The 15078-nt window shown below is 40.0% G+C and overlaps 1 protein-coding gene across 1 annotated transcript; it reads left to right on the top strand.

Annotated features, from left to right (window-relative positions):
* The first annotated feature begins 1382 nt into the window (after window positions 1-1382).
* hat1 (histone acetyltransferase 1) lies at window positions 1383-14212 on the top strand. The gene is made up of 11 exons (XM_086052544.1): window positions 1383-1462; window positions 2073-2144; window positions 2411-2486; window positions 3656-3776; window positions 7899-8075; window positions 8186-8307; window positions 8917-9021; window positions 9392-9498; window positions 9959-10110; window positions 11274-11390; window positions 13684-14212. Exons 1-11 carry the CDS (start codon window positions 1405-1407, stop codon window positions 13852-13854), a joined length of 1278 nt encoding a protein of 425 aa, XP_085908670.1. The 5' UTR covers window positions 1383-1404; the 3' UTR covers window positions 13855-14212.
* The last annotated feature ends 866 nt before the right edge of the window (window positions 14213-15078 follow it).

The following is a 15078-nucleotide window of genomic DNA, read 5'->3' as shown; positions in this document are numbered from 1 at the left end:
CGAAGGATTGTTAAAAAAAAGAGTATTGTACGGAAAAGGGGTAATCTAGTGCTGATATTGTAGACATTGTAGTGGAGGTGAAATAATAGTGGAATAAACATGACTGGGTATGTTATTTATTGGTGTACCTGGAGGGTAGAAAAGCAACGGCTGGGCTGATAGCAGATCATTACGAGTGTACTGACATGTCCAGAATTGCTCTTTTCCACACATTTGTTATTTATCTGCGTTACATTATAACAGTGTTTGTTAAAGAGGAAGTCAACCCAAAAATTCTTTGAATTTGCTTAATTTGAACATCGGTTGCACATGATTAAAATGTGCTAAACTCACATATATTTGATTATTTTTTTAGGAGAGGGTGGGAAAATTCCACCAGTTTACCACATTTTAATCATGTGCAACAGATTTTTTTTTTTCAGTGACAAGCTGAATTCAAGCATGTACATCGGTTGCACAAGATTACAATGGGCAAACTCACTTATATTATTTAATTACATTGGTCAACGGCAAATTTTAATCAGAGATGGCTTTATGTGTCCCTTAACGTATCTTTTACGCTCAGTTAAAAAATGTCTTTACTTTTTTCTAACAGGTTTTTGAGATATTTTCATTTTTTATTTTTAAGTTTGACCTATATAAGCTTGCGCAATATGACTTTTACCTTGATGTTGTAATTTATAGCTTTGACGTTTCAGCAAAAAATGTATTTGATTGATTTATACATATGACTAAATATATAACTATATTGCATTTATTATTATTATTAATATCATTATTATTATTATTATTAGTAGTAGTAGTATCATTATTATTATTATTATTGTGAAAGCTAATCTGCTAGAGAACAAAGCAAGGGCAGATTTGGAATGAGCACAAAAAAATGATAATCTTGAAAAGTTGACTTTCATCTGTGATTTAAAAAAATTGTTGACCAATGTTATTTTTTGTAAAAAAAAAAAAAGAGAGGGAGATTAGGTCCAACCGAACATAAAGTACTTGTTTTTCACTGACACACACTGAAAAAAGGGATTTATTTAATTCGAACATGTACATTAGTTCAGTTGCACATGATTAACATGTGCCAAAGTGATGTAATTTTCCCCTTTTCCTCGCAAATAAACACATGACCGTGTGCAACCGAAAATTAAGTACCTTTTTCAGTGCATTCACACCCACATCAAAACGCTGGACAATTCAGAGACTTCAGTTAACCAAAGAAACATATGTTTGTAACCTAGGAGGAGCTAATTTAAGAAAATTCCTCTTACGGACAAAGGTAGAATCTTTTATAAAATTTCATTTTAAAATGTCAAAACAAAGTACTGTACGCTGAAGAAAAGAAAGAGTAAAAAAAAAAAAAACATCCGCCTTTAGCGGAACTACGTCACACCGGAAGTCCTCATGGTTGCGCGGTCTTTTAGGACAACACACTTCCCACAACATTGTGCAGAAATGGCAGGTACGTATTTGACAGTTTGGCTGCATTGCCTACGGTTCTAATCAGCTTCTCTTTTTGCACATCCGAGCGCAGACAGACATGTGTTCTGCGAAACGTAGAACGTGCCGAGCGTGACTTCGCTTTTGCAGTGCAGAATTCGCAACGGGGGCCTGTCTGCTATGTTAGCTGCGTGCTATCAGGCTGTCATAACATGTGTATTTAGCAGCACTGACTGCGTGTGGATGTACGAATGATGTGGCTTTTCATGTTAACATCCATATGGAAAGTATCATGCTTATTGTTAGCCTGTCATTGTTGTTGCTGTTGCATGCAAGCCAACTTAATTTAATACTAGATGTGAATGAGCCTCGAATAGCTAACTGAATGCTGTGTTGTTTACATGCTTACATGTGTTTACAAGTCGTAGTCTAGCCAGGTTGCATCGAATCAGAAGCTCAGCTCTGCTTTGTTGCTTGAGATTGCCCTCCGACAATGAGTTTGGATTATCAGACTGATGTTTGTTGTACTGCTTAGTTTTGTGCGCCCATACGTACGCGTAATATCAATTTGAAACTATCATACTGTGAAACGTGTATCCTTTAATAACAGCTAATGAAATGTGTGCCCTCAGGAGTAAACAACATGGAAAAGAAACTGGCTGAATTTAAGTGTGACACCAACGAAGCTGTATGCTTAAAGCTAAGTATGTGTTTTTTCCTCCTGTATTTTATTTATAATGTAAATCCAATATTTCCTGACTTTTATTGAGCCAATGCATTCATTTACATAAGATAAATCTCACCACACACTACCAAACAAGAACACAGAAGTAACGATGATATCTCAATTTACTCACAAATTGACTGATTTAGTGAAATCTGAGTCTGTTTAATTATTTGATTGATTGGGGGAGGCTGTAATCTCTTAAATCCACTTTCCACCAAAAGCATGAACTCACTCTTTACGCAGTTCGCTTTCCGGAGGATGTTGATGATGATGGTACTACATTCCACCCGGAGTACAGTCACCAGATTTTTGGAGATGAGTAAGTATTTTATTTTCAGTCATTACGTAGAGAACCACATTTCAGTTAACTAACATTCTCCACTTGCGTATAAAATCTTATACTGTAGTTACCTTGGATTTATGTTGCAGACTAAATTCGTGTCAGTTTGATAAGAATCAACCTGTTGCTGGGACATTTGTAGCGTGGCAAGTAAAAATGTAAATAACGGGAAAAAATGGTGAATACCTGTAGTTTGAAAAACAAAAATGTATAGAATGGTTCCATTTGGATCCAAGACCACTGTTACCGTCACTAGCACTTGTATTTAAGGATGCCTGGGTTATAATACATTTTTATGTTTGAAATCTATGTTCTACATTGTCTTAAAAAAAAAAGAAGTAATTTTTGAGCGTTTAGCAAATATAAATAATTTGAGTAATACTTGTTGAAGTTTAATCTGCTATTTTTTATTATTGCAAAGCCATCCCTCCCTCTGTATTTTTTAAATTGATACAGTACTGTTATAATACTGTAGGAAGTAGCAACTCTGAAGTTGTTACGTCAATTGTTGTTAATTTTACAAGTTCCGACTGTCTGCGATGTCATGAAGGAATCGGAATGTGATTGGCTTAACAAATTGTGAGGTGAGGTTACTGCAACTGAGGATGGCGGGGACAGCGAGCGAAAAAAAGCACGCACAGCGAGTTGACAACTGGGGGAAAAAAATGGAATGAGTCCTTCAACCCCTCATGTACGCGCATGATTTTTATTTCTTTTTAAAAAAAATAAACATGCCATATAAGATGATGATTTAAAAAAAAAAAAAAAATCATGATGCAAGCCGGATCAGGCTCCTAGTTCTTGAGTCTGACACCTGTGTTCTAAATTACAATTCCAAATGAATCCAAACTATTATTTCTTGTTTTTACATACAATCAGTTCCAATGGAAAGCACTAATTGGGGCAGTGATTAATTGTTTGCAATTTTGTAATTCTGAATTTTACCATAAATTGCAAAGAGTCTTAGGCAGAAGAACATAAATATGATGGCTAACTAAACTAACTTGTAAATTTGTAAAACTTTTGATAGGTTGTTGACATTAAGAACATGCTTTGATCCTAACATGTTCAAAATTACAATGAACTGCCTTTATTTTGTTTATTTTGACAATTTTTGTCAAGTTGTATGTTTATTCCCTTTCCCACAGTGAAGTGGCATTTGGATACAAAGGTCTTCAGATACAGCTCTTCTACACAGCTGGAAGCCTGAGTACTCTTTATAAAGTCAAGTATTCCTCCAAAGTCACAGACACATTTGACTGTGTGGAGGTAAGATTTGCTTGTTTGCTTGTTTTTTTCCCCCAATAACCCTCAGTGGGATTATTACATTGTCTTATCTTTTCTGAGTTTGGTCATGTGACGATCGCAAGCTGAGCTGTGTTTGGTCGTTAGCTGAGCCCTGAGCAACTGTGATGTCATTTTCAGTCAACAGCAAGTGGCAAAATGGCCGCCCCCTTAAGATGGATAAAAATATGTGGATTTTGCTGCTTTATTCTTATTCCACAACCGCAATATTAATCAGAAAGCCGTGTTTAGACTAGCGAGGGAGCATAAAACATATTGTAAAAAAAAATGTGGGCCCAACTTCTTCTTCAACTGTAAATTGCTGTTAAATGTTGATGTCTTTGTGATGCACTCACATATAAAAAAAAAAAAGGGGATAAAACAGTTTTATATCAATTGGTAATGGTTTCATCTGAATAAGGATCGTTAAGTGAGAGAGTAATCATCAATGTTTTTTATTTGAAATGGAGAGCCATTTTCTGTTTTTGGAGCCAGCTTTGAAGCCACAGATGATATTCAAGATGAAGCGTGATGTAGGGCTGCTCGATTATGAAAAAAATATTAATCATGATTATTTTGGTAATAATTTGAAATCACGATTATTCAAACGATTACTGTATTTACTTTTTGCTACAAAACAAGAACAGGTTTAAACATGTAAAAAATATTAAGACAAAATTGTTTGAAACGCTATAATAATTTAAGTTCGTTTTTGGACCCAACAACATTTATTAAATTAATCATTTAAGAAAAATTAAAGTATGGTTTCCTTGTATAAACAAACGAGTTGACTTGCTATGCACTTAGAAATTGCCAAAGTAGTAAACTACTTGGGGTAAAATGCCAATTTTGACAGAATTACAGACATGCTATTCATCTATACATTTAGACCTTTGTCTGGATCCTTTTTTGTTTTCTTTTTAAAGTAATATTTACACATAGTAGACAAAGTTAAAGTAATTTGCTCCTGATAAATTCTAAATTTAATATGCTGATTGGTCAAACTAATTTAAATGTTGACTGTTGCATTCTAGTACGTAATCTATGCAATACTTCTAAATTACAGTAGGCCATATATAAACTGTATTACAATGTAATGACCAATAATATCTTTGCAAATTGCATTTGAAGCAATTTGAAACAAAAATGAACACAAAAAAATGTGACTTCATATTATAGACTACACAAGAAATTTAACTTCAGTCATAATAATGTTTAGCATGGTTTCTATTTTTGTGCTAGTAAAAGTAGTGTATATTTGCATAACATATGTTATTTAAAATAAATCCCTCGTGCCGATTGCGGACGACGCCAATTCTAACTCGGTGTTTTCTTGCTTTGGTGTATCATAACATTATCGTAAACCAAACGATGGTTGAATAGATTCATTGTGTTGCCGGTGGATGCAGCGACAACTTGCACTTTATACGCCTTTGCTCGCCGTCTTCCACGGCAAACCCAAAATGTAACCAAATAAGCGATTTCGACTTGTTTACAAGTCGTTCCTCTGGCGGGTCTTGTGCCATTTTTAGGTCTGTTACTCTGTTAAAACGTTGAGTAGGAGCGTGTGCATTGTGACTTGCGAGGTGGGGGCTGGCCGGCTGGCTGGCTAGTGTCCAAAAGCTAGCTAGCTTGGAGAGGGCGGCGCAGTAACTCGTGTGCGCATGCCTCGGAACAACTCAAAATTGTTATTAATAATCTTTTTTTTTACAATTATGCCAATTTTGTAATCGTGGAGTGTAATAATCTAAATCGTAATTGAATTTCGATTAATTGCACAGCCCTAGCGTGGTGGCTGCCTGACTGCCAGTGTGCGCTCAGGGTTGACCCCGATGGCGCTCTGAGCTTTAAGAGTTTAAGAGCAGCTGGTGTCAGGGTGGAGAGCGTGGGGAGTAGTTTAGGCTACGTCTGAAGAGTGTTTGTCTCCCAGTCCGAGTGCATGTGGACAGTCGGGACAGGCTCCAGCTGTTTAGAATAAGGACTTGGAATCTAAGCAACTGCAACATAGTCTTTTATCAAAAAGTTCCTTTTTTTCCTGGACAATAGCTATAGCTAATTTAGATCTATGGCCATTTTCAGCATTTCCATCATCTATCTCTATGGGTGTGTGTGTTTGTTTTGACTCAATGAAGGCTTTGCTAAAAAAAAAAAAAAAAAAATGTAGTTAAAAGCTTCAGGTTTTCGATATAGTAAAGCCTCCACAGAAGCTTAATAACAACACCACCACAAATTAGATTATTTATACCCCCTTTGTGCTTATTGTTTTGGAATCAAATATATGAACAATGTTCTGAAGGCACATTGTGAAGTTATATTCACGGAAAAATTAAGGCATCCCTTCTGAAAGGCTGCGCAATTTGGTGTCGAGTATGTCGAAGAGTGGCTTGAACAAAAAGGCTTGTTTGTCCAAGGCCTTTTAAGCATTCTCCTTGTTTCTTCGAAACGCGGCCGAACAATCGCGACGCTGGAGAGGCATTCAGCTGCAGGTGCATTACCTCTAGTTGGATATTAGCTGATGTCTGAAAGGGGGAGAATCAGCAGTATTTTGTATTAGCCTTTTGTAGTGCATTTTGCCCCGACCTTCTTCATTTCCCTGTTTTCAATGCTGAGCAGCGAGGGTCTCTGTGGCCACATAATGCCCATCGCACATGTAAATGGTGTGAAAGAGCTGCTTAGCAAAGTGTTCTCATGTCAATCCTTGTGGAAATGGATACAATGCAAACATTACAGCTGAACTAACCACGCGTTGCGCTGAGTAAAACGTCCGAGGGTAGAGCCCCTTTTGTCTCCGAGGCCCTTTGAAAATGCGGGGCCCAATTCATTTGATTGGGTTCACTTGGCAGGATTAGAGGAGAGGCCTCTATTATGTATGGCCAAAGGTTTATTAAGTTGAGATCAATTCATCAGGTTTAATTTGCCAGCGAGTGGCAGAAATGCGTTATTGTGGCAACTTCATCACATATTCATGGTTTGACTTGAAGAGTAAATGTACAGATTTAAGTGGGCTTTTCACTGGGAGGGGGCTGCTGAGGCCTCTGCTCAGCTGACAGTTTTAATTGCCTAATGGTTTTCTTTTCATTGGCACACACACACACGGGATTTGTGTTTTATTTGTACAACCTATTTGATACGCTTCTTGCACCCTTGCCACGTCTGCATAAAGGGAAATTTCTTGTGGTGGAATACAGCGTGAGATAGGAGTGATTAAAGTTTTTATTTTAAGTTGTTTTTAAAGCTGTCCATCGAACAATGTCGCTTTGCTTTGGCTTGCGAGTGCAAAATGAGCGACGCATGGTGGCAGAGGACTCCACTCGCTTCACAACAAGAGAAAAGTATGGCTGATATAAGTAAATATTCTTCAAAAAAGAGGCTTCAAGCTGTTTATTGCCACTCTAAGATGGAAGTTACTGTTAAAGTCAACATAAAACAACGAGAAGTACACATTGTATTTCTTTAAAACACCCACTTAGCCTCTGCTGCCTTAATGCTAACATACAATGGGAAACTACATAGGCACATGGGCTAACAATTAGCATGTATGTGGTGGTGTTTTTACCCTTTAAGCTAGGGGTCACCAACCTTTTTGAAACTTAGAGCTACTTTTCGGGTACGGATTAATGAGAAGGGCTACCAGTTTCCTACACACTTGACTTTTAAGAACGTTTATTTATTTTTTTATATACATTTGTGTGAAGATTGATCATGCGAATGATTTCTCACAATAATGAGGAACCAGATACATATCGATATGCAAGGCTTTATTTCTAGAAGTCTCCGCCAGTGGTTAGGTTTTTGAACGATCACTTCAACATTCCTAGAAATTCCTACAATGTCTCATCACTGGCGAGCTATTTTTAGAACAGGCCCACAGGCGTTGGTCACACCAAAGCCATGGCCGGCTGAACACAAACAGTGCGGCAACACATGTGGACAGACAATATAACAATACTCAAGCATATATTATTTATCCTCGGCAAAGAACAACTAATGTAACTGCAGTTACTCAGAAGTGTCCAGTAGAGAGTGTCTCGCCCCCCACAGTTGGCCAAGCGCATGTGTTCTTCTCATAGTCCCTCACCACTGTAATGATCTGAATTCACATTACAGCCCGACGATATTGATGCAAAGATCCGTGAAATTGTTCCCGCTGGGTTCACGTGCAACACCGATGACTTCATCACGCTACTGGAGAAGGAGGCTAATTTCAGGCCCTTCGGCACTTTGCTGCACACGTACACAGTCCACAACGAGGAAGCCGGAGAGCTGACCTATCAGATTCACAAGGTGGGCGGCGCTCATCTTTAGGCCCTCGTCAATTATTGTTGAAAGCTGCTTAATCATTATTATTTTTTTTACGCTTGTAACGTTTCCTTTGCCGTCATATCCGCTTGCAGGCCGACTTGAGCTGTTCGGGATTCCGAGAGTACCACGAGCGCCTGCAGACCTTCCTCATGTGGTTCATAGAGACCGCCAGTTTCATTGACCCGGACGACGATCGCTGGGACTTCTTTCTTGTGTGCGTGATCTCTTTAATTGACACCCCCCACCACACACACACACCCTTCCCCATTTTCGCCCCCCTCCTACCCTAAACTATCCTAAAGCCTATATTGTGTCATTGAAAAACAAAGCCCCCTTTTGAGATGCTTGTGGCCAATTACCCGTCCGGTTTGATTATATTCCCCCTGTAGGAGAATTGTTGATCAGGCAAGAGCTTCTTTTGTGGCAAAAGCCCCTTTGAATTTTTTTTTTTTGGGGGGGGGGGGGGGGGGGGGATGCAGACAGAATTGAATTGAACAATGTCTTAACAGTAAAAAGAGCCTCTGCCAGTGTTTCCTTTACCTTGGCACCTATTAATACGGACAATGGGCAAAATGGACTTAAGTGATTTTTGAGGAGCTCAGTCCCTCTTTCAGGCTTTTGTCTTCCCCTAAGTTGCAGTACTCCAATTAAGTGCATAATGTATTCAGGTTGCAGCAGGTGTACCGATCCGGCCTGGCTGCTCTAACTTGCTGCCGTTGCGGATGGGGGGGGGGTGAGGGGGGTGAAAGCGTGGAAGCTAAAATGGACACTGCATGAAAGTGTGCTTGTAATTGACCTGTTTGCCTTTGTGTTTTATCTGCAGATTTGAAAAGTACAATAAAGATGGGGAGACCCTCTACGCAACCATTGGCTACATGACAGTTTATAATTACTACGCGTATCCAGACAAAACCCGGCCACGTGTAAGGTAATTGCTGGGGCAGCATGGGCTGTCCCGTTCTTTTGTATGTTAAGGGGAAGAGGAAAATTGCACATTTCTTTATCCTCTTCCCAAAGAATGACAAAAATTACTGGCTTAGATCACCATTCATTGGTTTCTTAATGAAACCAGGGTGATTTGTGTCTGAAAACAACTTTATAAATAAGCATTTGATATGACTGAATTAATTGTGCTGATGGATCAAAGAGACTCCGATCAGTTTCTGTTCCTGCTGCGATGCTACTTAGATATGACAAACCCCCCCCAAATCAACTTCAAATCTTTTTTTTTAATATTATTTATTTATTTTTTTTATAAATAACTTTTCCATGATATTTTTTTTGTGTTCGTTCAACAGCCAAATGCTGATACTGCCTCCGTTCCAAGGAGAAGGTCACGGAGCGCAACTGTTGGAGGCAGTGCACAGATTTTATTCGAGTTTTCCAAAAGTGCAAGACATCACAGGTGAGTGATATAAATATATACCGGCTACAACATCAAGTTGACTTTTCCACCAGAGGCACACTGCAAAGGCACTTTATACTGCTCTTGTATTCGATCCCATAGACTATGCAGTTGTGCGCGAAGTGAAACGGTGTAAGGAATGTGTGGTTCAGTCACAAATGCTTGAATTGATTTGTCAGTGCTGTGACTGGATCATGTGGGGAAAGTTAATTTGGTGAAGCTGGCGTGAAAACTGGCCCGCTGAGGCTTTATTGAGATTCACTAGAGCTAAGTTGTTGACAAGGCCGCGCGGAGACGGGGGGATGAATACTAAAGAGGCATCCTGGATTGGAATTTGGAATGTGGTCCGACGTCACCGAATGTGGCAGATGAAAAGGCGTCATGTGCCTCTTCGCGGGATAACAAGCCAAGCAGAGCGATTTTCTGCCGTTCATACCTGACTAATCTACTTTGTTGTTAGCCGAAGATCCTTCTGAGAGCTACGTGAAGCTGAGGGACTACGTGCTGGTCAAGCTTTGTCAGGGCCTGCCATCCTTTGCTGAGGACAAACTGCACCAGGGCCTGTCAGCCGAAATGGTCGAAGAGGCGCAAGGGAAACTGAAAATCAACAAGGTGCTCTGTCAATAATTGCTTGCTCATCTCCTCACCGTGCTGAATGTCGGAAAATGTCAGTAGTATAAAGGGGCAAAATATTGAATGAACGATGAGCAGATGCTTATGACATCTTGTCACCTTTTTGCATTGTTTTATTTTCAAGGCGGGGGCCACCAGCGTCACGATTTCATCCATTAGTAGTTTAAACAGTTTGTATATTGTTGTAAAATACAATTAGGTGTAAAGTATATACTGTATTTTTGTGTCTGCTCCCTTGAACGGGAAGCCAATGCAAACATTTTTTTTAGAATATGTTCTATGCAAGCCCACTAGTTGAAACGAGGTATTCTGATAAATATTCCATTTGTGGAATAAGCGTTAAATCCACTCATTTTTAGCCATCTCCGGGGGCGGCAATTTTGTCTTCTGTCGACTGAAAATGACATCAAAACTGCTCACAACGACCAATCACGGCTGACCTGTTTTCTGAATCTGAGCCGTGATTGGTCGTTGTGACTAGTTGTGATGTTATTTTCAGTCGACAGAAGACAAAATGGCCGCCCCCAGAGATGGCTAAAAACGAGTGCATTTTTCTGCTTAACTTATATTCCACAAACGCAAAAGTAATGACTAATCATGGCTCAGCTTCAGAAAACAGGTCAGCCAAGATTGGTCGTTGTGACTAGTTGTGATGTCATTTTAAGTCGACAGAAATCAAAATGGCCGCCCCCAGAGATGGCTAAAAACGAGTGCATTTTGCTGCTTAACTTACATTCCACAAAAGCAAAAGTAATGACTAATCACGGCTCAGCTTCAGAAAACAGGTCAGCCGTGACCAGGTCATCTCCCCTAGAGATGGCTGAAAACGAGTGGATTTTGTTGCTTAATTCATATATTCCACAAAACCAATATTAATCAGAATGCTGTGTTTTAACTAGTGGGCCTGCATAGAACATATTCTTGAAAAAAAATATGTTTGGGTTGATTTCCGCTTTAAACCCAGAAATTGATTTTTCGTCTGTGCGAATGCTTCGGTGCATTTGATGGGCTGTAATTTGCAACGTCGCCACGTCATTAAATGTCAATTCCTATTTTGAATTGCCGCGAAACCTGTGGCCTTGTGAAATCCGTCAGCTTTGAGTTAAACCTCTTAACCGTTGAAATCAATGTTACCTCGACAGAAACATGCGAGAAGAGTGTACGAGATCTTGCGGCTGAGAGTGACAGACATGAGCGATGAAGAGAAATCAAAAGCGTACCGCTTGGCAGTGAAGAAGAGGCTGTTTGGACCGTACAGGGTGAGTTTTTTTTTTCTTTTTCGTGATAGGTTAAGATGACAAAATAATATAAAGCTTCCATCTCTGTAAAAGGGTGTGTGAGGATAAATGTTCAGAAAAGCATTTTTTTTTCCCCCCCTCCACTCTTAGCAAACTTATTTTAAGGCTGTGAAAATGACTACGCTGTTGCTGCCGCAACAGGGTGTAAGTGGCTCCATCATCACTCGAGCATATGTGGCCTGACTATTTATGTACAACATTTGTCAGCATCTGCACGGCTTTGACAGGAATAATCTCGGTGGAAATGTGCTTAAAGCACTTTGTCAAGAAGCAGCTACTCTTTAGACGTGTGTAGCTTTGTGTCGTAGCGTGTTTCAGTCGTCATCAGGGCACATGCAATTTGATTTTGATTTGATTTTTTCGTTTGTTATATTTTACTGAAAGCGGAAGTCAAGCCAAACATATTTTTTTCAAGAATATGTTCCCAGCAGGCCCACTAGTTGAAACACGGCATTCTGATAAATATTGCGTTTGTGGAATAAGTGTTTTTAGCCATCGCTTTTAGCCATTTTGTCTTCCGTCGACTGAAAATGACATCACAACTGCTCACAACGACCAATCATGGCTGACCTGTTTTCTGAAGCTGAGCTGTGATTGGTCATTACCTGAGCCCTGAGTAGTTAGGATGTCATTTTCAGCCGACAGAAGACAAAATGGCTATAGATGGCCATAGATGGCTAAAAACGAGTGGATTAACACTTATTCCACAAACGCAATATTTATCAGAATGCCCCGTTTCAACTAGTGGGCTTGCATAGAACATATTCTTGAAAAAAATGTGTTTGGGATGACTTCCACTTTAAGCTTTCTGTACAAGTGAATAAATAATAGTCAACAAGATGCACGTTATGAAATTGCGGAGTAAAGCTCGGTGCTCTCCTAACACCACCTCCCACATCCTGTTTTGGCCTGACGTTTTCTGTAGGAGTTGCTTTGCATAGCGTGCATCAGGCATTGTGTTCAGCAGAGAAACCCCGCCTCCAAAGACGCAGAGTAGGACATGGAAAAGGTCCCACAGGGTAAATTGGCAAGGAGAGATCTGGTGGCCAGATGCTGCCGGTTTTTTTTCCTTCCCTGAGGAGATTTAGCATGTAGTTAGCTGAATGTTGGATGCCGCCACTTTGTCAACGTGAGAGAATTATAACTCTGCTCTATGAGAGCTTCTTTTCACTTGTCTCCAGAGACCTTGTCTGAGTGCAATTTAATTGTCATCACTGTTCCAAATGTCATTCATCAATAGCTGATCATTGTGTGTTAATTGTGTATCATCTAGGTTGGACAATAAGCATGTTTAACAAGGAAATCAACCCAAACACAATTTTTTTTTTTTTTTTTCAAGACTATGTTCCCAGCAGGCCCGCTAGTTGAAACGAGGCATTCGGATTAATATTGCGTTTGCGGAATATGAGTCAAGCAGCAAAATCCACCCCTTTTTAGCCATCTCAGGGGGCCATTTTGTCACTTCTGTCGACTGAAAATGACATCACAACTGCTCAGGGCTAAAGTAACGACCAATCACAGCTCAGCTTCAGAAAACAGGTCAGCCGTGATCGGTCGTTACCTGAGCCCTGAGCAGTTGTGATGTCATTTTCAGTCGACAGAAGTGACAAAATGGCCGCCCCCAGAGATGGCTAAAAGCGGTTGGATTAACACTTACTCCACAAACGCAATATTTGTCAGAATGCCTTTTTTTTTTTTTTTTTTTTTCAACTAGTGGGCTTGTTTGGGATGACTTCCCCGTTAAGAAATTGTTTATTGTGTTGTCTATGGACACTGTGATCTAAAATCCCGGTTATCATTAGGCCCAGAAGCCACGGTTCAGGTCCATCATGTAGTAACTTGTGTAAGCTTGAAAATGGAAAAAATGAGGGACATTTATACACATTTCAATGAAGTACATACTGCACACATCAGCGTGGCTGCTGAAGTACAGGATGAGTGGCCTACCTGCAGTCCCGCCCTGTCTCCAATGGAGTGGGCTGCATTTTTAAATGCAAAATGTGACAAGAAGACGACTCGCCGCTGCCTCCTCAGACACTAGTCGTGTGAAGTTCTGAGAAAAGAAGTGGCATCTTTACGACCCGGTAATTTTTATTTTTTTTACCTTGCAAATTTGAAATAATGCCACTTACTTAATGTAATGGTTAACGCACTAGAGGTCAGCCATCATTTCCTGAAGGGAAAAAAAAAAAAAAAAAAAAACTTCCAGTTTGCATCTTAACGACATGGCCGTTTGTTTGTTTCTGTCGGGCAGAAGAATCAGAGGGAGCTAACGAAGATGACGAAGTGCCTGCGGCTCGAGGAGGTGGTGTCCCAATTGGGTCAGATGGACACTCAGATGCAGCACGAGGAGCTGGAGAAGAGCTACCAGGTGGTTTTGGAAGACTACCGGAGAATCATTGAGAGGCTGGCGTCGCAGGCCTGATTAGGAGAGACCACTTGCCAGGAGCCCACCCTCTCAACTGTGTGGTCTGTGTATGTTAAAAAAAAAAAAAAAAAACCCTCATGAACTCCTCACTGCAACCAAGAAGAGACGCTCGTTCAGATGTACAATCCAATCACCGTTCTAATTGCAGAGTGTTTCTACAGTAGCTGAGTTGTGGGTTTGCGGTGGAAAGCAGCCATTTTGTCTCCCAGCTTGTGTTGGTACACTGGAGGATTAGTGCATCTCGGTGGGGGTTTGTCCCACATTTGCAAGCCCAGTCATGTTTGTAGATTTTTCTCTTGAACATTTCCCATTGTCCCACTGTTTTGCAGCACTTCAAATAAAAATGGTATTTGTAGTTGCTTGTATATTGCTTCACTGGTGCAGCTAACCCAGTTTTTTTTTTCATACCGGTTTTTGATATCGATTTTAGATACGAAGGCGAGATAGTGGCGGCGAGCTCAAGTCACTTCGCAACAAGCAGCAAATTGGCACATAGCGGAATAATTATTCCCAAAAGAGCCGTTAAGGTTTCTGTTGCCACTCCCTGTTGAAATTTGGCGTCAAACTAAACATAAAACAAAGAGGATTATATGTCGTCCTTAAAACAACCGCATCACTTTCAAATCTGCTCGTTTGTTGCGATCGCACAGTGCAAAATGCCGTAGACGGTTTCATGAGTAACGTGTGGCTTGTGAGACGATACAAAAAATCGAAGCAATCCCTTAAACCTTTGATTCTCAATTGTCGTAACACGGGGATCTGCTGTTTTCCTACTGTAGCTACGTCGTGACCCATTTTGGTTGCCGCTAACAATTCAGAAAACTTTAATTTAAATTTAAAAATGTCGTATTTTGACACAGCATTCTGATTAATATTGCGTTTGTGGAATAAGAGTTAATCCACTCCTTTTTAGCCATCTCGGGGGGCGGCCATTTTGTCACTTCTGTCAACTGAAAACTACATCACAACTGCACAAAACAGGTCAGCCGTGATTGGTCGTTACCTGAGCAGTTGTGATGTCACATTCAGTCGACAGAAGTGACAAAATGGCCGCCCTCCGAGATGGCTAAAAACGAGTGGATTAACTCTTATCCCACAAACGCAATATTTATCAGAATGTACTTATTTCAACTAGTGGGCTTGCATAGAACATATTCTGGAAAAAAATATGTTTGGGTTCCACTTTAAGGTGACCTTCTTATGAAACCAACATGACAACTG

This window comes from Filicampus tigris, chromosome 14, assembly GCF_054856515.1.
Source record: "Filicampus tigris isolate MCC_2025a chromosome 14, RoL_Ftig_1.0, whole genome shotgun sequence".
Lineage (NCBI taxonomy): Eukaryota > Metazoa > Chordata > Actinopteri > Syngnathiformes > Syngnathidae > Filicampus > Filicampus tigris.
The sequence above is the reverse complement of the archived record's forward strand: the minus strand, read 5'-3'. Positions and strand labels throughout refer to the sequence as shown.